General features: G+C 38.6%; 1 protein-coding gene and 1 long non-coding RNA gene across 10 annotated transcripts in view; one reads left to right on the forward strand and one right to left on the reverse strand.

The window, feature by feature from the left end:
• RAP1GDS1 (Rap1 GTPase-GDP dissociation stimulator 1) overlaps window positions 1-12,428 on the forward strand; it is a 306,019-nt gene extending 293,591 nt beyond the window's left edge. For 7 of the 9 annotated variants that reach the window (XM_036852830.1, XM_036852827.1, XM_036852823.1 and 4 more), the window contains 2 exons: window positions 1,881-2,009; window positions 11,308-11,982. In XM_036852830.1, coding sequence (XP_036708725.1) covers window positions 1,881-2,009; window positions 11,308-11,435 — 257 coding nt within the window. In that variant the 3' untranslated portion in view covers window positions 11,436-11,982. Of the gene's footprint in view, window positions 1-1,880; window positions 2,010-11,307 lie in introns of all 9 variants that reach the window. The other 2 variants (XM_036852828.1, XM_036852831.1) reach the window with 1 other exon arrangement.
• Window positions 12,297-16,672, reverse strand: LOC118895555. The gene is made up of 3 exons (XR_005019965.1): window positions 16,635-16,672; window positions 14,891-14,988; window positions 12,297-12,811 (listed from the first exon to the last, which is right to left on the reverse strand). It is a non-coding gene; the product is annotated as an uncharacterized LOC118895555 (long non-coding RNA).
• Window positions 16,673-22,646: the final 5,974 nt, after the last annotated feature.

Consider the following 22,646-nt stretch of genomic DNA (forward strand, 5'->3'; position numbering starts at 1 on the left):
CTTGTACACTTTGCCCAGTTTTGCCCAGTGGTAACATTTTGCAAAACTAGTGTAACATCCCAACCACTGATACAATGTACCTATCTTATTCAGACTTCCCCAGTTTTACTTGTACTCACTTGTGTGTATGTTATATTCAGTTTATCACCTGTGTAGGTGTCTCTGAGCAGTTCTAATACCACAAGGATTCTCCATTTATAACCACATTCACCTACCTCCTACGCTGCTCCTAATCCCTGGAAACCACTAATCTTCCCTTCATTTCTAAAATTTTTTTCATTTCAAAAATATATAAATGGAATCATATAGTATGTGACCTTATGGAATCGGCTTCTTTTGCTCAGCATAAATCCCTAAAGAGTCATTGATTTGTGTGTCAATAGTTCATTCCTTCTCATTCCTGAATAGTATTTTGTGATATGTATGTACCACAGTTTGTTTAACCATTCACGTATTGAAGGACATCTGGGCTGATTCCACTTTGGGATTTTTAAAAATAAGGCTACAGTGAACATTCCATGTATAGGATTTTATGTAAACATAAATTTTCATTTTTCTAGATAAATGCCTAGGAGTTACTAGATAACTCCTGGGTTGTATGGTAACTTCATGATTGATATTTAGAGACACTGACAGACTGTTTTTCAGAGTGGCTATACCATTTTACATTCCCGCCAGCACTGCATAAGTGATCTATCTAATTTGCTCTGTACTCTCACCAGCATTTAGTATTGTCCCTGTTTTTTTCTTTTATTTTAGTCAATCTGATAGATATATAGTGATATCTCATGTAGTTTTAATTTCCGTTTTTCTAATAACTACTGATGATGAACATCTTTATGTGCTTATTTGCCATCTGTATTTATTCTTTGGTGAAATGCCTATTTAGATCTTTGCCCATTTTCTAACTACTGAGTTTTGAGGATTATTTATATTCTGAAAGTCCTGTAGTTTTACATTTAACTCTGTGATCCTTTTTGTATTAATATCTGTATAAGATGTGAGGTTTAGGTCAGGGTTTCTTTTTTTTTTTTTTTTTTTTTTTGCCTATGGATGTAATTGCTCCAGCACCATTTATTGAAAAGGCTGTCTTTCCTCAACTGAATTGATTTTGTACCTTTGTCAAAAATCAGTTGTGCTTATGTGTGTGGGTCTACTTCTAGGGTCTTCTTTCAGTTCCTCTGACCTATGTGTCTGTCTCTCCACCAACACCACACTGTCTTGATAACTGTAGCTATACAGTGACCTTCATATCAGGTAGAGGAATTCCTCCCACTTTATTCTTCTTTATCAAGATTGTTTACCTCTTCTACGGCCTGTCGCTTTCCATATAAATTTTAGTATAAGCTTATCTATTTCCTATGGGGAATCATCTTGGGATTTTGATAGGAATTGCAGAGTCCGATTCTCTTAAAGATACATGCTGAAATAACCTGTGGAGGAAATTATGTGATTATAGGATTTGCTCCAAAATTATTTGGGATGGGTTAGAATAAGTGGATAAGACTAGAGACAGAAGATACACAGTTGGCCATGATCATTTTTGAAGATGGTGATAGTACATAGTGTATCATACTATCTTTTCTGCTTTTGTATGTTTAACAGTTTTCATAATAAAGGTTTTTAATTGCCTCATATTTAAAGGAATGTTTTAATATTGAATTTTAAGCCTAAACTCCTGAAATATCTACTGAAGTTTAGATCTAAATACCCTTTTAACAAGGTCTAAATTTAATATTGTATATCTATGTCATTATTATTTATCAGTCCCTTTTGAAAGGTTTCACATTATCAGTTTCTAGAAAGGGAAGTAGTATTTAGCCAGATTGTACCAGGTTCATACCCAGTGAATATAACTGATACTTCGTTTCATGTTCCAGGCACTGCTGAGAAAGATCTAGAAAGTGCTAAACTTGTACAGATTTTACACACACTGCTAGCAGATGAGAGGAGTGCTCCTGAAATCAAATATAATTCCATGGTCCTGATCTGTGCTCTCATGGGATCTGGTACGTATTTCTTCTGTCATTTGATATTCATCAACATATGGTTGACATTAAATATAAAATAATAGTAAATGGTGGCTTTGGGTTTTAAAACATTAGAAATTATTTTATGGAAGATACAGGATTACTTTTACACTGCAAATACTCCCAAAAGATTCTTAGTAATGAAAAGTATTATATAGCAAATATAGGCAAAAGTCAATGTTAAAAAATTAATAAATACCTTTAAGTTTCATTAACCCTAAAATATTTTATATAAAGAACAAATTCTGATTTTGTATACCATGATATTAGCTAAGGAGTTTGTTCAAGAAATCATTGGCATATCTTGTTATACATTTCATGGACCACTTGAAAAGAACATGTATCCTGCTGTTATCGAGTGGTGAGTTCTATAAATGTCAATTAGATGTTTTTGTTTGGTAATGGTGTTTCTGTATTCTTGCTGATTTTCTACTCGGTCTGTCAATTTTTGAGAGGGGTGTTGAAGTCTCCAGCTCTTACTGTTGATTTGTCTGTATCTCCCTTCAGTTCTATCAGGTTTTGCTTCATATATTTTGCAGCTCAGTTGGTAGGTGCATACACCCTTCCTAGTGGATTTACCTTTCTATCGTTATGTAATGTTTGTCTCTGTCTCTGGTAGTTTTCTTTGCTCTGAAGTCTACTTTATCTGATATTAATATAGCTACTCCTACTTTCTTTTGAATAACATTCACATGATCTTTTTCTACCCTTTCAGATTCAATCTGTGGTATCTTGTATTTGAAGTGTAGGCAGCATATTGTTGGGTCATGTTTTTTAATCCACTCTGTCATCCCCCCCACCTTTTTTATTAATGCTTAAAGATTACATAATTCCATCCACAAAGTTGGTTATCATTATTATTACTACCATTTGTTAGACAAGGAAACCAAGACTGTGAAGGAAGTAAGCAGGGACATTGCAGTGGTGCTGGGTGAGGAGTGGTGAACATAAATTGTCCTGTCTGGTTAGTGACAGGCACTTTCAAGGTGATGGTAACAACCAAAATGATGGGCAGTAGAGGGGGTGGGTGTCGGGAAAGCACCTCTGGTCGTGAGCCTTGATGGGCAGAGTTGGGTTTCTAGGTGGACTTTTTTGTGCACACACCAAGGGTGGATATGTCTCCTGGGGCAGGCTCACCTTATCCAAGTACAAAACCAGAATGGTAGTTTACTTATATATAATGAGAAGTATGCCTGCCACTGATCTCAGAACACCCCAAGTACACATGTCTGGCTCATTGACTCCTTCAGGGCAGACAGGCATCAAGGGTTGCTTGATGAGCTTTGATCTGAACAAGGAGAATTAAATTAATGGGCTGTGTAATGGCATCAGGTCAAAGTGGTTTGATGCATCTGTCTCTGCAGCTGCATCAGCTTTGCTAAAGGAACTGGAAGCATGGAATCCCTTGGCTTGAGGCTCCATCTTTTTGGATGTTGCTGGTATGGCTCTGTCTGCATTGCCCACAGTAATGTTTTCTGTTCTATGCTGCTGTACTGACGAATGCCCCAGTAACCTCTGCTTTGCTTGCATTCTTTGAGGTAATTGTTGACACTTTCCACAAATCCTGCTTGGGCAAACCCTCAAATGTTCTCCTTTACAAAGAGTTCATCCATTCTCATTTTGACCAATAAATAAATGGTCAAGACACTCTTGTGTTAAGTCTTTAGTTAAGAAAGTATTTCCTTTGGTTATTTTCTGAATTTTTCCAGGGCCAGTATTTTTAGTGATGCACTGTTAGAGAAAAATAGAAATATTATTTGGGTAACTGGTAAGATTTTTGTTTTTTTTTTAACTGTAATATGATACCCAAGTTGGAGAGCAGTGGGAAACAAAAAGTTTGTGTGTTGTTTAATCAGTAAGCAAAAATCATTTACTATTTCTTTGGGTTTTTTTATTATTATTGCAATTTTTAATATTTATTCCATTTATTTAAATTAATTTTAAAAAGTTCACCCATTTCTCCCAACCCCAATCCCTGCCCCCTGCAACCACCAATCTATTCTCTGTATCTATGAACTTGGTTTTTAGATTCCACATATAAGAGAGATCATATGGTATTTGTCTTTCTCTGTCTTATTTCACTTAGAATAATGCCCTCAAGGTCCAGCCGTATTGTCACAAATGGCAAGATTTCATTCTTTTTATGGCTGAATAATATTCCATTATATACACACACTATAATTTCTTTACTCATTCACGTATCCATAGACATGTAAGTTGTTGCCGTATCTTGGCTTTTCTAAGTAATGCTGCAATGAACATGGGGTGCATATGTCTTTTCAAATTAGTGGTATTTCCTCTGTATACATTTAGAACCACATTAGTGTTATAATTTTTGTTTTCAACCATCAAACATAATCCAGAAAACTCTTGAGAAAAGGAAAGCCTATTGTATTTATCTATATGTATTTGCTATATCTGTTCTTTCTGATGTTCCAAAATTCCTTTTTTTTCCCTTTCTGTTTAGAGAACTTCCTTTAGCCATTCTTTTAGGTTAGGTCTGTTTGTGACAAATTCTCATTTCCTTTATTATTCCTTATTTATTCATTTTCGTTGAGAATATCTTGATTTCTTCTTCATTTCTGAAAAATATTTTCTCTGTGTATAGAATTCTGGATTGACAGTTCTTTTCTTTCATATGAAAAATGTTGTGCCACTTTCTTCTGGCCTCCATAGTTTCTTATGAGAAATCTACTATCTCACTGTTTGTTTTTTCCCTTGTAGGTAAGGTGTCATTTCTGTCTCAAGACTTTTTTCTCTTAGTTTTCAAAAGTTTGAATATGATTTGTCTTGGCATAGATTTCTTTAGGATTATCCTGTTTAGGGCTTGCTCAGCTTCTTGAATCTGTAGGCTTATGTCTTTTGCTAAATTTGGGAAGTTTTTAACCGTGTTCCTTCAGGTACTTTTTCAGTCCCACCTTATTTCTCTTCTCCTTCAAGGCCTCTAATGACATAAATGTGAGCTCTTTAGTTATATCCCACAGGTCCCTGAGGTTTTGTTCATTTTTTTCCAGTTTATTATCTCTCCGTTGTTCAGATGGGTAATTTGTATTGCTTTAAGTTCACTGATTATTTCTTCTGTCTTCTCCATTCTGTTGTTGAGCCTATCAAGCTTTTTGTTGCAGGTACTATAGTTTTGAGTTCTAAAATTTCTATTCTCTTCTTTATATCTTCTGTTTCCTTGCTGTGATCTCATTTGTTTCGAGCATGTTCATAATTGTTCAGGCATTTTCTTAATGTAAAATATACATACAATTTGCCATTTGAACCATTTTTAAGTGTACAGTTCAGTGGATTAAGTACATTTATATCACTGTGCAACCATCCCCACCATTCATCTCCAGACCTTTTTCTTCTTTCCAAACTGAAACTCCATACTCTTTAAACAATAACTCCCTAATCACCCATCTTCCCAGCTTTTGGCAACCACCATTTTATTTTCTCTCTTTATGAATTTGACTACTCTTGGTACCCCATGTAAGTGGAATCATACAATATTTTTCCTTTTGTGTCTTGCTTATTTCCCTTAGCATAATGTCTTCAAGGCTCATCTATGTTGTAGCATGTGTTAGTATTCCATTCCTTCTTAAGGCTGAATAATGTTCCATTGTTTGTATGTATTACATTTTGTTTATCCTTTCATCCATCAGTGGACATTTGGGTTATTTTCACCTTTTGGCTATTGTGAATAATGCCACTGTGACCATGAATGCACAAATATCTGTTTGAGTTCCTGCTTTCAGTTATTTTGCTTATATACACAGAAGTGGAATTGCTGGATAATACAGTAATTCTATGTGTAATTTTTTGAGGAACCACTGTACTGTTTTCCACAGTGGCTGCACCATTTTACATTTCCACCAGAGGTGCACATGGGTTCCAGTTTATACATCTTCGCTAATATTTGTGATTTTGTTTTGATAATAGCCATCCTAATGGTTGTCAGGTGGTATCTTATTGTAGTTTTGATTTGAATTCCCCTGATGATTAGTGATGTTGGGGATCTTTTCATTTGCTTATTGGCTGTTTGTATATCTTATCTTCTTTGGTGATATGTTTAGTCAAGTCCTTTGCCCACTTTTTATTTGGGTTGTTTTTTGTTGTTGACTTGGAAAAGTTCTCTATATGTTCTGTGTATTAAATGCTTATTGGATATATGATTTGCACGTATTTTCCCCTATTCCAAGAGTTGCCTTTTCACTGTTGTGTCCTTCGATACACAGAAGTTTTTAATTTTAATGAAGTCCAGTTTATCTATTTCTCCTTTTGTTGCCTGTGCTTTTCATGCATATCCAAAAGATCATTACTAAACTCAAGGTCATGAAGTCTTCCCCCTATGTTTTCTTTTAGAATCTTACAGTTTTAGCTCTTATGTTCAGGTCTTTGATCTATTTTGAGTTATCTTTTGTATGTGATGTAAGGTAAGGGCCCAACCTCATTTTTCTCCTGTGCATATTACCAGCACCATTTGTTGAAAAGACTGTCCTTTTGTCATTGAATGGTCTTGACACCCTTGTCGAAAATTATTTGACCATATATGTAAGGGCTTATTTCTGGGCTTTCTATTCTATTCTGTTAATCTCTCTGTCTTTATATCAGCACCACACTGTTTTAATTATTGTAGCTTTGTAGTAAGTTTTGAAATTAGGAAGTGTAAGACCTCCAACTTTCTTCTTTTTCAAGATTGTTTTAGATATCTGGAGTCCCTTGAGATTCCATCTGAATTTTAAAGTGGATTTTTCTATTTCTGCTAAAAACGTTGGTTCTGGTTTCATTTTTTGTATTTTTTTAGCCTTTCCGCTATGTTTATTTTTATTTTATTACATTGTAATGAAACTGATTATTTTTATTATTAGTTTTACCATTATACTCTATTAGTGAATGTTTTATTTTACTTTTTTAATTTTTATTTTATATTGGAGTATAGTTGATTAACAATGTTGTGTTAGTTTCAGGGGTACAGCAGAGTGATTCAGTTAGTTATACATATACATGTATCTATTCTTTTTCAAATTTTTTTCCCATTTAGGTTTTTACAGAGTATTGAGAGCAGAGTTCCCTGTGCTGTACACTAGGTCCTTGTTGGTTATCTATTTTATATATAGTTGTGTGTATATGTCAATCCCAAACTCCCAATCTATCCCACCCCCCCTCCCCCCCTGGTAACCATAAGTTCATTCTCTAAGTCTGTGAGTCTGTTTCTGTTTTGTAAATAAGTTCATTTGTATCTTTTTTTTTTTAGATTCTGCATATAAGCGATAGCATATGATATTTGTCTTTCTGTCTGACTTATTTCACTTAGTATGATAATCTCCAGTCCATCCATATTGCTGCAAATGGCATTATTTCATTCTTTTTAATGGCTGAGTAATATTCCACTATATATATGTACCACATCTTCTTTATCCATTCATCTGTCAGTGGACATTTAGGTTGTGCTACATCTTGGCTATTGTAAACAGCGCGGCAGTGAACATCGGGGTGCGTGTATCCTTTCAGACCATGTTTTTCTCCAGATATATGCCCAGGACTGGGATTACTGGATCATATGGTAGCTCTATGTTTAGTTTCTTAAGGAACCTCCATACTGTTCTCCATACTGGCTATACAAATTTACATTCCTGCCAACAGTGTAGGAGGGTTCCCTTCTCTCCACACCCTCTCCACCATTTATTGTTTGTAGACTTTTTGATGATGGCCATTCTGACTGGTGTGAGGTGGAATCTCATTGCAGTTTTGATTTCCATTTCTCTGATAATTAGCGATGTTGAGCATCTTTTCATGTGCCACTTGGTCATCTGTATATCTTCTTTGGAGAAGTGTCTATTTAGGACTTCAGCCCATTTTTTGATTGGGTTGTTATTTTTTTTTTTGATATTGAGCCACATGAGCTATTCGTAAATTTTGGAGACTGATCCTTTGTCAGTCGCATTGTTCGCAAATATTTTCTCCCATTCTGTGGGTTGTCTTTTCGCTTTGTTTATGGTTTCCTTTGCTGTGCAAAAGCTTTTGAGTTTAATTAGGTCCAATTTGTTTATTTTTGTTTTTATTTCCATTACTCTAGGATATGGGTTGAAAAAGATATTGCTGTGATTTATGTCAAAGAGTGTTCTGCCTATGTTTTCCTCTAAGAGTTTTATAGTATCCAGTCTTACATTTAGGTCTTGAATCCATTTTGAGTTTATTTTTGTGTATGGTGTTAAAGGATGTTCTAATTTCATTTTTTTACATGTAGCTGTCCAGTTTTCTCAGCACCATTTATTGAAGAGACTGTCTTTTCTCCAATGTATAGTGTTGCCTCCTTTGTCATAGATTAATTGACCATACCATGTGTGGGTTTATTTCTGGGCTTTCTATCCTGTTCCATTGATCTATATTTCTGGTTTTGTGCCAGTACCATACTGTTTTGATGACTAGCTTTGTGGTATAGTCTGAAGTCAGGGAGCCTGATTCCTCCAGCTCCGTTCTTACTTCTCAAGATTGCTTTGGCTATTTGGGGTTTTTTTGTGTCTCCATACAGATTTTTAGATTTTTTATTCTAGTTCTGTGAAAAATGCCATTGGTAATTTGATAGGGATTGCATTGAATTTGTAGACCGCCTTGGGTAGTATCATCATTTTGACAATATTGGTTCTTCCAATCCAAGAACATTATACAGTATATCTGTCCATCTGTTTGTGTCATCTTCGATTTATCTCATCAGCGTCTTATAGTTTTCAGAGTACAGGTCTTTTGCCTTCTTAGGTAAGTTTATTCCTATGTATTTTATTCTTTTTGATGAGATGGTAAATGGGACTGTTTCTTTCATTTCTCTTTCTGATCTTTTGTTGTTAATGTATAGAAATTCAACAGATTTCTGTGTATTAATTTTGTATCCCGCAGCTTTACCGAATTCACTGATGAGCTCCTTGTCTTGTTCCTGATCTTAGAGGAAATGCTTTCAGCTTTTCACCATTAAGTATGATGTTAGCTGTAGGTTTGTCATATATGGCCTTTATTATGCCCACTTTGTAGAGAGTTTTTATCATAAAAAAGGGTGTTGAATTTTGTCAAAAGCTTTTTTCTGCATCTATTGAGATGATCATATGGTTTTTATTCTTCTATTTTTTGGTGTGGTGTATCACAGTGATTGATTTGCATATATTGAAGAATCCTTGCATCCCTGGGATAAATCCCACTTGATCATGGTGTGTGATCCTTTTAATGTATTGTTGGATTTGGTTTGCTAGTGTTTTGTTGACGATTTTTGCGTCTCCGTTCATCAGTGATATTGGCCTATAACTTTCTTTTTTTGTGGTATCTTTGTTTGGTTTTGGTATCAGGGTGATAGTGTCCTCCTAGAATGAGTTTGGGATTGTTCCTTCCTCTGTGATTTTATTGGAATAGTTTCAGAAGGATAAGTGTTAAATCTTCTCTAAACATTTGATAGAATTTGCCTGTGAAGCCATCTGGTCCAGGACTTTTGTTTGTTGGGAGTTTTTTAATCAATCATAGCTTCCATTTCAGTACTTGTAATTGGTCTGTTCATATTTTCTGTTTCTTCCTGGTTCAGTCTTGGGAGATTGCACCTTTCTAAGAATTTGTCCATTTCTTTTGGGTTGTCCATTTTATTGGCATATAGTTGCTTGTAGTAGTCTCTTATGATCCTTTGATTTTCTGTGGTGTCCATTGTAACTTCTCCTTTTTCATTTCTAATTTTATTGATTTCAGCCCACTCCTCTGTTTTTTCTTGATGAGTCTGGCTAAAGGTTTATTAATTTTGTTTATCTTTTCAAAGAACCAGCTTTTAGTTTCCTTGATCTTTTTTATCATTTTCTTTGTCTCTATTACATTTATTTCTGCTCTGATCTTTATGATTTCTTTCCTTCTACTAACTTTGGGTTTTGTTACTTCTTCTTTCTCTAGTTGCTTTAAGTGTAAGGTTAGGTTGTTTATTTGAGATTTTTCTTATTTCCTGAGGTAAGATTATATTGCTGTAAACTTCCTTCTTAGGACTGCTTTTGCTGTGTCCCATAGGTTTTGGACTGTTGTGTTTTCGTTGTCATTTGCCTCTAGGTATTTTATGATTTCCTCTTTGATTTCTTCAGTGATTCATTGGTTGTTTAGTGGCATATTGTTTAGCCTCCACGTGTTGTGTTTTTTTACAGTTTTTTTCTTGTAGTTAATTTCAAATCTCATAGCGTTTTGGTTAGAAAATTTGCTTGATAAGATTTCAATTTTCTTAAATTTACCGAGGCTCACTTTGTGGCCCAACATGTGATCAGTCCTGGAGAATGTTCCATGTGCACTTGAGAAGACTGTGTATTCTACTGCTTTTGGATGGAATGCTCTATAAATATCAATTAAGTCCATCTGGTCTGATGTGTCATTTAAGGCCTGTGTTCCCTTATTGATTTTTCTGTCTGGATGTTCTGTCCATTGATGAAAGTGGGGTGTTAAGGTCCCCCACTATTACTGTGTTACTGTCAATTTCTCCTCTTATGGCTGTTAGTATTTGCCTTTAAGGTGCTCCTGTGTTGGGTGCATATATAGTTACAATTGTTATATCTCCTTGGATTGATCCCTTGATCATTAATTACATAGTGTCCTTCTTTGTCTCTTGTAACAGTCTTTATTTTAAACTCTAATTGTCTGATATAAGTATTGCTACTCCAGCTGGTTCTGGTTTTATACCTCAGTTTTATCAAAATAAACACATCAGTTTGAGGGATGCTAATTACATTAAACTTACTGGACTTACTTAAGAGGAATCCTGTATTTTACTGTAACTGAAGTTAAATAGAGCAAGAAAACCAGAAAGAGGAAGATAGTAGGCTCCTTTTTAGATTTCCTATCACAGAAATTTGTTGAAAGGATGTGAGGTAACAACCTTTTTATTTGCCACAAAATTAATTTGAAACAGATCTAAGATTTTTCTGTAAGTATTGGACTTCATATTTGAACCAGTGATAGGGTTAAGTAAGGAGTGTATAACTGAACCTTGAGATCATACAATGAGCTGTGTTTTAATTATAACTCATTACTTTAATCAATCTTTGACTGTAGAACTTGACATCCGATTTATTTTTATAAAGGGTCTCTGATTTTTTTATCCTAACATCCCTTAAAAAGACATTTCTAGGCTACTGCTGTGTCTTTTTCCAGAATTGTTCCTAGTTTTATAACTCAGTATCATTTAAATAAGCATTTTGGGTATATGTTTTAGGTTGAGTGTATAGTAAGAAAGATTAGAACAACCTAATAGAAGCATATCTGTTGCCTTGTTTTTGTCTTCCAGAATCTCTGCACAAGGAAGTACAGGATTTGGCCTTTCTAGATGTTGTATCCAAACTTCGCAGTCATGAGAACAAAAGTGTTGCTCAACAGGCCTCTCTCACAGAGCAGAGACTTGCTGTGGAAAGCTGAGAACTACCCCTCCCCGATACACCTCTCATTTCCCCTTTGTCCTCCATCCAGCTGCCTCTTCTGCTTCATTCTCTTCCATATCACTTGTGCATGCATGTAATGTTCCAATGCCAATTGAAGAACTGCTGTAGGTACCTGCCCAATAAGATTTCTAAACCCATAGTTAGTGTGAACATGAATTTGTCAAAAACAAGTCTCCACCCCATAACTGTTTCCTTGTATTCCTGTTGCTTGAGCTACATTAAGTAGAATGTGCATGTTGTAGTCCTATGATGATGACGTAAACTTGGTACTACACAATGACTTGCTCCTCATCCTTGGTAGACTACATAATAATGTACTGGTAAATTAGAAACGAATGAGAATGCAGCAGGATCTGACTAGCTTATGAAAGATGGAATTGAATAGTAAAAATAGCTCCATTTATTGGTGCTTGGAAAGCACAGTGACCAAAAAACCTGTATGGCTGCTTATTCATTAGTCTTACCTACTAATGTCAAACCCATGGTACCTAGAGTTAAATAAAGTCCAATGCTCTCACTCTTTACCCTCTGGTTTCTTCTTCTTCCTTTGTAGACTCTTGAAACTGCCACAAACTTGGCAAGACTTCCTAAGGTTTTTTATGTCATATTTAATTGGCCGTCATCAGTAGCCTGATGTTGAAAACGTTTGTAGTTTTCAGCATGAAACTAAGGGGTTGAAGAATATTACACTAGTACATCTTGTTTTTTGCCTGTATTTTAGATTCTGATATGTACAGTTTCACCTCAGAATTTCTTCCGTCAGTTAATCAACATTGTTCAACACATGTCTTTAAAAGTCACTTGGCATTTGTTTTCAACTGAGAAAGTTGAGTACAGCTCTTTGGAAAATGGATTTTTTTTTTTTTTTTTTTCTGTTTCTCACCATTCAGCTTGAAAGCAAGAAGTTTCCTTGGTCTTTTAGCCCTTTTAAATTTTATATGAGAACTAGCAGGGCATATGAAAAAAGATTGTCTAGACTAAAGAAAGGAAGCAGGTCATAAAAGCCATAGTAGCCAGTCCAGTTCATTCTGCACATGGCCTCATCCCGGTAGCTGTTAGAGTTTCCACCTGGATCTTAAAGCCTATCGGAAAGTGACAGTGCCAAGTGCCAAGACTCAAGAGGTAAGAAGCCCCCTTGGCAGAATGTAGTACACTCTTCACTGCTACCACCACACCAAACAGGTCTTAGAGCTTTGAAACACATGAACATCCCTGTGACATACCTGCCTTCTCCGAATGCCCAAGTGTGACAGATACTGGCTGAAAGGTAAGGTGGGCTCCTCGCTCTCCAAAATTGATGCTGCACATCTCTGTGGGGTGACCGAAGTTGGACTTTTGACTCTGAAGTAATAGCTGTAATTCGAGAAAGTTAAAACCCCAGTGGAGGTAAAGAACTTTTTGACTGTTCCCTTTGATGTCCAAGAAAAGGACGATTATTGTGAGTGCTTATGCTACATTTACTGTAAGAATGATCTTGTTCATTGTCTTCTCCTGGGCTGGATAGTGGACTATATTTTATTTTAGATTTTGAAAGACATCTGTAATGTTGCGTCATAGTCTGTCCATATTAATAACTAAATAAACAGTATATAAACTGTAATGACATCATGTGGTTTATTTGTATATTTTACTTCTATTTCCAGCTCCTAGAACAGTGCCTGCTCATTGTTGGTGCTCAGTAAGTATTTGTTGAATGAATCCCTACTTCCATGAAACGTCCAGAGTGCCTGAACTATTTCTAGACAGATTGATAGAGAAATTGAGATGTAGGTATTTGTCTGACTTCAAAGAATTTTTCTTTTTTGATAGTAGGATCTGTCTGTATTGAAAAGCATTATATAGAAAACCTCACAACAGAAGCACGGACTTGAGAAAAGCACGGACTCGAGAAAAAATACTGTCTGGGCCAGCTGCCAGCAATCAATTTGCTGATATGCTAGGAACTCGCATCTTCAGCAAAACAAAATGCAATTCAAATCACCAGTTGTTCTGCGGCGTGACCAGACCAGAGGCCGTGCCTTTATGATGACAGGGCTCCAGCAAACTCGGTGATGCGCTGCTGTGCCGTGGCAGTGGGTGGGATTCCTCAGACAGTACCGTCCCTCTCCTACTACTTGGTCCTAGTTTTAGAGACCACCTTTACGTTAGTTTGCTACTCACTAAGAGTGCATTCTAAGGGAAAGATGGGAGGAGCCGCACAACAAAGCTTTCATTACCACTTTGTGCCAGGACTAGAGCATAGATGAAAAGCAGAAAGGCCAAAACTTAGAGGGAAGAAGATGTCTGAGTGAAATGCACTGGAATGTCCTCCTCTCCTCCCTCCCAGTCCCATTAGCTCCTTGGAATCTTGCTAACCACCCACCCAGAGTGTAACTTCACTGTGCTCAAAGCAAAATTGATTAAATACTGGCCCATAATCCTGTGTCTTCCTTGATAAAACATGCTTTGAGCATTCTATCTGATAACAGTGGAGATGTGGAACAAAATTTTTCAGTTCTAATACAATTTCCTCTTGGGTGGAACAGAATGCTCTCAGATATAAGCATTAGTGTGAAGTGTTCTGAGAAACCCCTGCATGTGAAGATTTCAAAAAGAAATACTCTTTGGTATCATTAGAAGGCTTATTATCTAATTCTGTTGAACATAAGGAGTGAAGATGTCTATTACTCAGGTGAGCATTATCCTTTGTATCCAGCTGTTAATAGAATCAGTAAGCTTAAAAGACACTTCTTAACTCTAGGAAGCCATACATTTGAATCATACAAGTGTCTATTAAAAAGCACTTAATGATATCCGGGGTGAATCTTCATGGCTGTAACCAGGAAAATTGAGGGGTTTTTTTTCACAGATGTGATCTCTTAGTTTACATACAAAGATACATCATTATATGCCATGTGGTGTCACAGATATGTTTTAAAGGTCTGTCTTACTAAAATGTTGTGGCAACTATTTGAAAAGTGTGATAAATGGAAAGAGTAAGGTCTCTGGGTACTGCCTCTTCCGTAGTCACATCCTGGTTCTATTACTTGCTACCTATGTGACCATTGCCAATTACTTAAACTCTCTGGGCCTGTTTTCTCATTGAATTTAATAATTCCTCCTTCCCGGGGTTTTTGTGACAATTCAAACTTTCAGAGGTTGACGGTAAAGCTGGAGGGAACTGCGACATCTTATGGCCTAAACTATATTCCCCACCTTCCCCCTACAGGATTCCTGGCTAAAGGAATTCAGAGAACAAAAGCCAAATAGGAGAATTAGTTCTAGAGAGATTGATAGAGAAATTGAGATTTAGATATTTGTCTGACTTCAGAGAATTTCTTTTGATAGTAGACTCTGTCTCTATTAATAGTGTATTAATAATGTATTAATAGTGTCTATTAATAGTTTGAGGAGCACGCAGTTGTCCTCCATACAGAGTGCATAACCTCTTACCTCCTTCCCCTGAAACTGAGATGGCCAGGTGGGCAGAGAAGGCCTTTCAGTGTAGCTCCCACTGTAGTACTTCCTCTTCCTGTCTCAGACCTCTTCATCTGTAAATTGGGAATAATAGTACTAGCTCAGTGATATTAGCTTTTATTAGTATTATTACTAAGTCAATATAGATAAAGCTGTAGTCGTGAGTTTTTCCTCAGTATAGAAACAAAACAATCCCCCCTTCCCATTTTCAGTGCTGCCACCTGTTTATCAGTATATATAAAATATACCTTTTTAATATACATACTTCTCATTATATGTCTTTCATCTTTTTCTTATATATAAATGCTGTGTGTTTTGCATAAAGGTTTATGGTAACTGTGCTCTGAATCCTGTAATAGAATCCACCCATTTATCATTATGCTTCTTGACTAGACAGGCAGAGCCCCTTGTTGGAGGTTTCCAGGGGTAAGCTGTTATTAGCTCCTTGTATGCCGTGAATGGTAAGCTACAGTATTTGAAGGAAAAAGTGAGCTTTGCATGGAATTTATGCTCCTAAGTTCAATTTATTTATTCTTTCCTTCTCAGTTGACTTTTTGAAGTTCATTATTTCCTTATCCTTACTTTGTTTCTTCCCAGAAAAACAAACAAACCCTTTTACCAAATTGAGCTTTTTAGCCATGGCCACAGAGATTGTAATCTGTCATCATTTCAGAAATGGACAATATGCATCTATCTGCTATTTATAACACTAGATAGACATTTAATATGGCAACAATTCATTTATATACTGGAACCAATTATAATTAGACCAAACTTAAGCCAGGTAGGAACTGATGCCTGGGTTCTCCTGACATTCGTTTCCTCAGTCCCTGGCTTTTCTACTGCCTGATGTCACATTTGTCCAAAGAGAAACGTAGAGCCTCCCACTTCCTAAGCAAACTGGAGGATCAGGGTGATGTCTTCTCCCAAGTGGTTTTAGTGGGTTCTCTGATCCCCAGCATTATGAATGCAGCTTTTAAGGAGTAAAAGTGGAGCAAGTAGGATGGTTAAGCCATGGACACAGGGGCTCAGGGGAGAAATGACTTGATTCAAATACCATCTACAATCTAAAAAAAAAGCCTTCGTTTTCACATTCACCCCCAACCTCAGAGCACATTCTTAGAACTTATCCATGACTCAGAGATCTGTGGTTTTGCTGGCAGGCATGTGTGCAATCTTATATTAATCTGCTTAACCATACAAAGGTAAAACCACATTCCGTGGTGTGTGGAACTTTATAGTGTTTAGTTGGTGTTGGTCACATATATAGAGAATTTTCTGTTTCAGGATTAGGTTTTAAGAAAATTAACTAGCTAGGTTTTTTAATCTTCATCAAGGAAGTTTAAAGCCTAATCCTGTCATACTTTGAAGCCTCTTAGTCTCAAGTTTGGGATTTATTTTAATTAAATAATTCAAAAGATTTTTATTAGATTTCTGTTATCTCAAGATAAAAAATTTTAAAGCTTTAACCCAGATTTCCAGTATATAAACTTTATATATATTTTTAGAAGATCTGTGGTTGGATTTAGTGTTCCTTGAAAAATTAAAAATAGAACTACAATACGATCCAGCAATTCCCCTTCTGTGTATTTACCGAAAGAAAACAAAAACACTAGTTTGAAAAGATATATGCACCCCTGTGTTCTAGATATGGAAGCAACCTAAGTGTCCATCAATAGATGAATGTATGAAGAAGATACAGTGGTGTATACAGTCGTACCTTGATATCCACTGGGGATTGGTTCCAGGAGCTGCCTCAGATACCAAAAATCCATGGATGCTCAAGTACCATAGTTGGCCCTCTGTATCCATGGTCCTGCATCTGTGGAATCAACCAACCACAGATTGTGTAGTACTGTAGTTTTTATTGAAAAAAATCCACATATAAGTGGACCCGTGCAGTTGAAACCTGTGTTGTTTAAGGGTTAACTGTATTTACAATGAAATATTACTCAGTCATAAAAAAAGAGTGAACTATCAGCATGTGCAACACCGTGGCTGGATCTAGAGGATATTATGCCAAGTGAAGTAAGACAGAAAGACAAACACCATATGATTCACTTATACTTGGAATCTAAAAACAACAAAAACAAAACAGAAGCAGACTCACAGATACAGAGAACAAACTGGTGGTTGCCAGAGGGGAGAGGGGTGTATAGCTGGGTGAAATAGATGAAGGGGATTAAGAGGTACAAATTTCTAGTTATAAAGTCACGGGGATGTGATACACAGCATAGGGAATATAGTCAATAATACTGTAATAACATGTATGGTTACTAGACATGGTGATTATTTCATAATGTATTTAAATGTCAAATCACTATGTTGTACACTTGAAACATTATGTTGTACATCAACTGTACTTAAGTTTTTTAAAAATCTGATTTTCAAGTATACTTGACAGATATTACTTACTATTGCAGTAGTTATTTTGTCATTTATTGATTCCCAGGAATCCTGAAGGAAAGAAACTCAAACTATACCCTCAGATTACTGTCAAAAATAAATTCCTATATGAATTCTCACTTTGAATTTTATAACCATACCTACTTTAAAATAGGCCTCCCTTCTAGCCAAATGGTGTTTTTGTGGGTTTTTTTGGTTCATTTTTAATGAACTGTCATACAAAGAACAGAGCGCCGCGATGAAGAGTGGACCCCGCTCGCCACAACTAGAGAAAGCCCTCGCACAGAAAGGAAGACCCAACACAGCCAAAAATAAATAAATAAATACATAAAATTAAAAAAAAAAAAGAACAGAGCGAAGCCTGCTGGGAAGCTGGCTACACCCCTGCCCTTAGGGTGTCCGTGCCCTCAGATGAAAATCCCCTGCTCCTTTGCAGACATTTCACAGTGCTCTCCTGCGGCCACCATCGCCCCACCACCAGGACCAGAGAAGGTCAGCTGCCTTTGATCTTGACCGCTCTTCAGGGATATCTGCTCTGCTTCTTGGTGCTCCCTTCTTCCCCATGTCTAACATAAGCACATCAGATGAATACCTGTGATTACCTAGAACTTATGAAGGAGGTAAAAGTTGAATCATACTCTTAAGATTGCAACCCAACAGTAGAAGATAAAGTGCTGCCCTAATCAGAGTGAACCACGGGGAGGAAATATTAACCAGAGCGGCTTTGATTTTAGACCCATCTCTGCAGGAACCCAAAACAGTCCCTAACTTCAATTGGTGCCAACAATCCGTACACAGTTCCTTCACCCTCACCCTCCGTTTTTTTATGGTTCTAGAATGTATCCCACTCTCCACCATGCCTCTCCTATAATGACTTCCTTTTTCGTGCAGGTAAGTATGGAAGGAGTTATTAATGACTCATATTCCACTCTTTTCACCCACACCCCTCACCCCCTGGTGCCCAGTAGAAGTTAGGGGAAGTGACACTTTGAGCTAAGTGACCATTGGTCACCATTGGTCACCAATGGTCTAGCAAAGTGACCATTGAGCTTCATAATAGGACAATCTACACAATCTGTTAAATCCTCTGCTTCCCCCTCTCCTACCCCTTGCCCTCTTGTTCCCCTTATCAGGATCACTGTGAGATGCAGGGCCTTCCCCTGCACTGACCAAAGAAAAGCAAGAGATGGAAAGCAGAGATTACCTGTACATCTGGATGTTTATAACCTGATTTGGTAGTCCCTTACTCTGTAAAATGCAGGCTTCGTCTGATGCAGTTTCGGAAGGATGTTCTGGCGTACTCTCCACAGCAATTGCCCTGCGTGTGTGCATATTTTACATAGTTGAAGTGTTATGCCACATGTAGCTACATCCTTTTTTTTCCACTTACACAATAAGAATTTTTCCACATTACTAAGAACTCTGTTTCATAACCTCATTTTTAATGGCTGCATATTCTCCAATTACATGGATGTACCATAATTTACTTAGCCATTTCCCCACATCTGGACATTAAAGACATATTTCAAGTTTTGAAAAACAAACCTCAAATGCTAAGTCATGAGCATTTGCAGATGCTCAACTAAAAACATCTGACCTGTAAGTCACCTCTGCTTTCTGCCCCTAATCCTAAATTTAAAACTCCATTCCTTTCTCCTTCAAGAGTCCTTATCAATTTCTCAATTCAGCCTCTTTGTACCCTTTCTGATCCACTCGTACGTTTGTCACCTCCCGGACACTCTACTCCTGCAAAGTTCTTGCTGGTCTCCTAAGGGGACCCACCACAAGGGGTAGTGGCGTCGCAAGGGTGGGGCGGCTGCACGTCCCTCCTGGCATCCGGGCCTTAAATCAGCTATACCCACTCACCCTTCACCAGCGCCGCTTACCAGGTGTCTCAGAGAGGGCCTCTAAAAAGAGGTGGCGCAGAGCGCACCTCCAAGTGCCCACTGGAGCTGGTGCTGAGCTAACTGGAGTCTCATTGCCTCTTAGCCCTGCCATCCACCACTCCCAACGCCTCTGCACCCGTTGCCAAGCCTGTGAACTGCCGTTCTGATGGGTTCCAGGTGATGAGCACGCTCCAGGCACCGCTCACATGGAGGGAGGAGAGAGGGGAGGAGGACCTCTTCTTCCACAGGACTCCTCGTTTAACACTCCCGAGGCATCTGTGACCTGGCTAACCCGTTTCTTCCTCTAGAGACCAGGGCAAGCTGGGGGCCCTCATACATCTTTGTTTGCTCCACATGGTACTTTGGAAAAAAAAGAAAACGAACAGCTGTAAACACTGAAATTTTGGATGATTTTGCATAAAAATCTAGTCATTTGCCTTTTACAAGGGGGAGAGCAGGCGACCAGGCATTCTGCATCCCAGGAGGGCGGCGTGTGGCTGTGACCCTGTGCCCTTGGACAGGGCATGCGTCTCCAGCCTGTCAGTCCCCACCTGGCCCACCTCCCCTGTGCCCCTCAACTCCGCAGCCCCCGGAGGCCTGCGTGGCTTCACCCTGTGGAGACCTCGTGTGTAGTCTGTCTGCTTCCAGAGCAGAAGGGGTGGGGATTTTTAGGGGAAGAGAAGCAGCGCCACGGGAAGGGCCTTGTCAAACAGAGGTCCAAACACTTGACCGCAGGGCATTTTTATGACCTGTGCAAACTTGGATTGTTTTTATCCCCTCAGAGAAAAGACTCGACACTCTGAAGGCCAGTGACAGCTGCAGTCTGACTGTCAAGTGTCAGGAATATCGGAAACCCAAACAGCTGTAAGCCGTGCCCACGCCCGTACCCACGCCATCCTGCTGATAGGAGGGGGCTGGTGCTGACCTTCCCGTCCCCTCACACGGCTGGCAGCACCCTGAGGGGACTGTAGGAATGTAGGACATCCTCCCTTGGCTGGATCAGGAATGCAGCCCTTCTCCTGAGGCCAAAAGTATCCTCCCCATCCCCTTTATCCCATGATTCAGGAGCTCTTATGGAATACGGGCCCCTGCTAACCCAAGCGATTGCGCTCTGCTCTTGGAGAAGCAGAGAATTCTAACACCTGCCAAACTCCCGGGATAACCTGATCAACCACAATTTCCTCTTTGTAGCCAACCCTTCAGATATGAGTCTCCTCATTTAAAAAGGCTCATACAATTAAAAGTTTCAATCCGCTCTCGGCCGAAACACCCGTGAAGAGAAACAGCCTGCTCCTAAATGTTTCACTGATGTAACGCACCGAAGGAGAGTATGTCCCTTGTGTCCCCCAGAGTGAGGAGGACCGGGCAAGTCCCCACGCCCCAGACCGCCAGCGATGCACAGACCAGGAGCTGAAGTGCGGCTATCGCACGGGAATGGTTGTCAAACCTTGTTTTCTCTAGAGGCGACTAACCCAGGACCAAAAAATGCCAGAACTCCCCACCTCCCTGCCATGGTTGAAGAGGAATATAATATCAATAAGAGACCCAAACAAACAAACAAAAATGCCTTCAGTTTCTGAGAAGACAAGGCAGAGCATGAAAGAGAAAGAGGAAGGAAAAATCATTCAGGACTCAGGACATGAATGTCCACAAAGTCATCGGACACAGGAACAATGGGCCTGGACAAAAGCTCACGTTGGTAGGACCAATAAATAAAGAAACTACAGATTAGCAGGTGCAAACTATTATGTATATGTATAACTGAATCACTTTGCTGTATACCTGAAACTAACACAACATTGTAAATCAATCTGTACTTCAATGAAATAAAATTTTTTAAAAAGAACAATACAAAGACAAAAAAGAAAAGGGACATCTGTCTTTGGGGCAAGTATTGCAAGTTATTTACCCAATATCCAGCTACCCCTTCTACCCTATTTACAGAACCCCAATTTTGTTCAGGAGGACAATGTACCAAGCTTAAAATACTCCAATTCCCCGGCTTTCCAAGTTGGTGTTACCACTCTATAGAAGTTCATGGGAAGGGCGTCCCTTAGTAAACAAAAAGGCAAAGACCTTCTAGAAGGCCTTTGGCCCTTCACCCTTTCGCTTTCTTCCTTTTCCCTACCTCAAATGTTGATATGGGCCCCACAGGCACAGGAGCCCTCTTGCAGCCAGGAAGTACGAACATGAGAATGAAAGCCTCCACATTAAGCACAGTGGAGCAGAAAGGTGGAAAGAACCTGGATCCCACAATGAACCAAAAGATCAGCCCTGCACTGAGGAACCTTAGATAATGCAGGAGACTCACACCTACCTGTTTAAACCCCTAGAGCAAGGTATTCTGTTATTTGGATCGGAATGAAACCTTGATTCACATGGCTAGTCACTAAAGCATCAAGACCTCCCTAGAACAACTTTTTGTGCTTACAGGTTATGGCCACAGAACTCAGGAAAACAAAGCCCAGAGGACTGAAACAACTGGGGCTACAAGCTTTAACCCTCAAAGTTCAGAAAAACGCCAAACAGCCTGACTTGCTGACCTAGCAGTCTTCCTCACTACACAAAGATCTGCTGAGCACGTACCGTGTACATCAGGCACCATGTTGGACGATGGATAGAACAAGGAGATAGATACGTTCCATTGGGGGAGAAGATGAGAAACATATTTATCTGACTACCATAGTAAAGCAAACAAGTAAGGACATTAACTGACGTATAAACAGAGTCATAGGGGTTCTGTAGAGAGACGACTCAGCTCCGAGCATCCTGGAGCAGCAGCTACTTGTGAAAGCAGAGTAGAAGTAAGAGATAAGGAAGGAAAAACAGAGCAGAGCAGACCAGATGGGATGGGGCCTTAGACATTTTAACTTGTTATTATGTAGTGGAAAACCAAAGTTTAAACAGACGATTGGCATATTTGCTTTATGTTTTGATCTAGAACCAGAACTATTGCTAGTGGAAGAGAGACTAATAGCAGAGATTCATAGGTAATTGTGATGAGTTCCTAGTGTTGGGAGACAATTCTCCATGGGTGTCTCATGTTTCTATACTTCTGTGAAGAGCTTTCATCTCAAACTATCTCTTCGAGGATGTTTATGTAACAGCCTTGTAAGATAGAGATAGTGTCTCCTTCTGAGGGCAGGGGCAGATTTTTGTACTGTGGGAGATAATAAAGATAACACCTCCCTCGGGGCAAAGTTTGGTCAGGATTGCTTGCAGACTCCTTAGAAAGTTGGGAGATACCTGGGAATTCCCTGGTGGTCCAGTGGTTAGGACTCCAGGCTTTCACTGCTGGGGCCTGGGTTCGATCGTTGGTCAGGGAACTAAGATCCCGCAAGCCAGGAGGCGCAGCAAAAAAAAAAAAAAAAAAAGTTGGGGGATTGCTGAGGTCAGTGCACCTTGCAGCACAGACACTGTGCAGTAGCCACCTGGGTCAC

The sequence above is a fragment of the Balaenoptera musculus genome, chromosome 5 (genome assembly GCF_009873245.2).
Source record: "Balaenoptera musculus isolate JJ_BM4_2016_0621 chromosome 5, mBalMus1.pri.v3, whole genome shotgun sequence".
Lineage (NCBI taxonomy): Eukaryota > Metazoa > Chordata > Mammalia > Artiodactyla > Balaenopteridae > Balaenoptera > Balaenoptera musculus.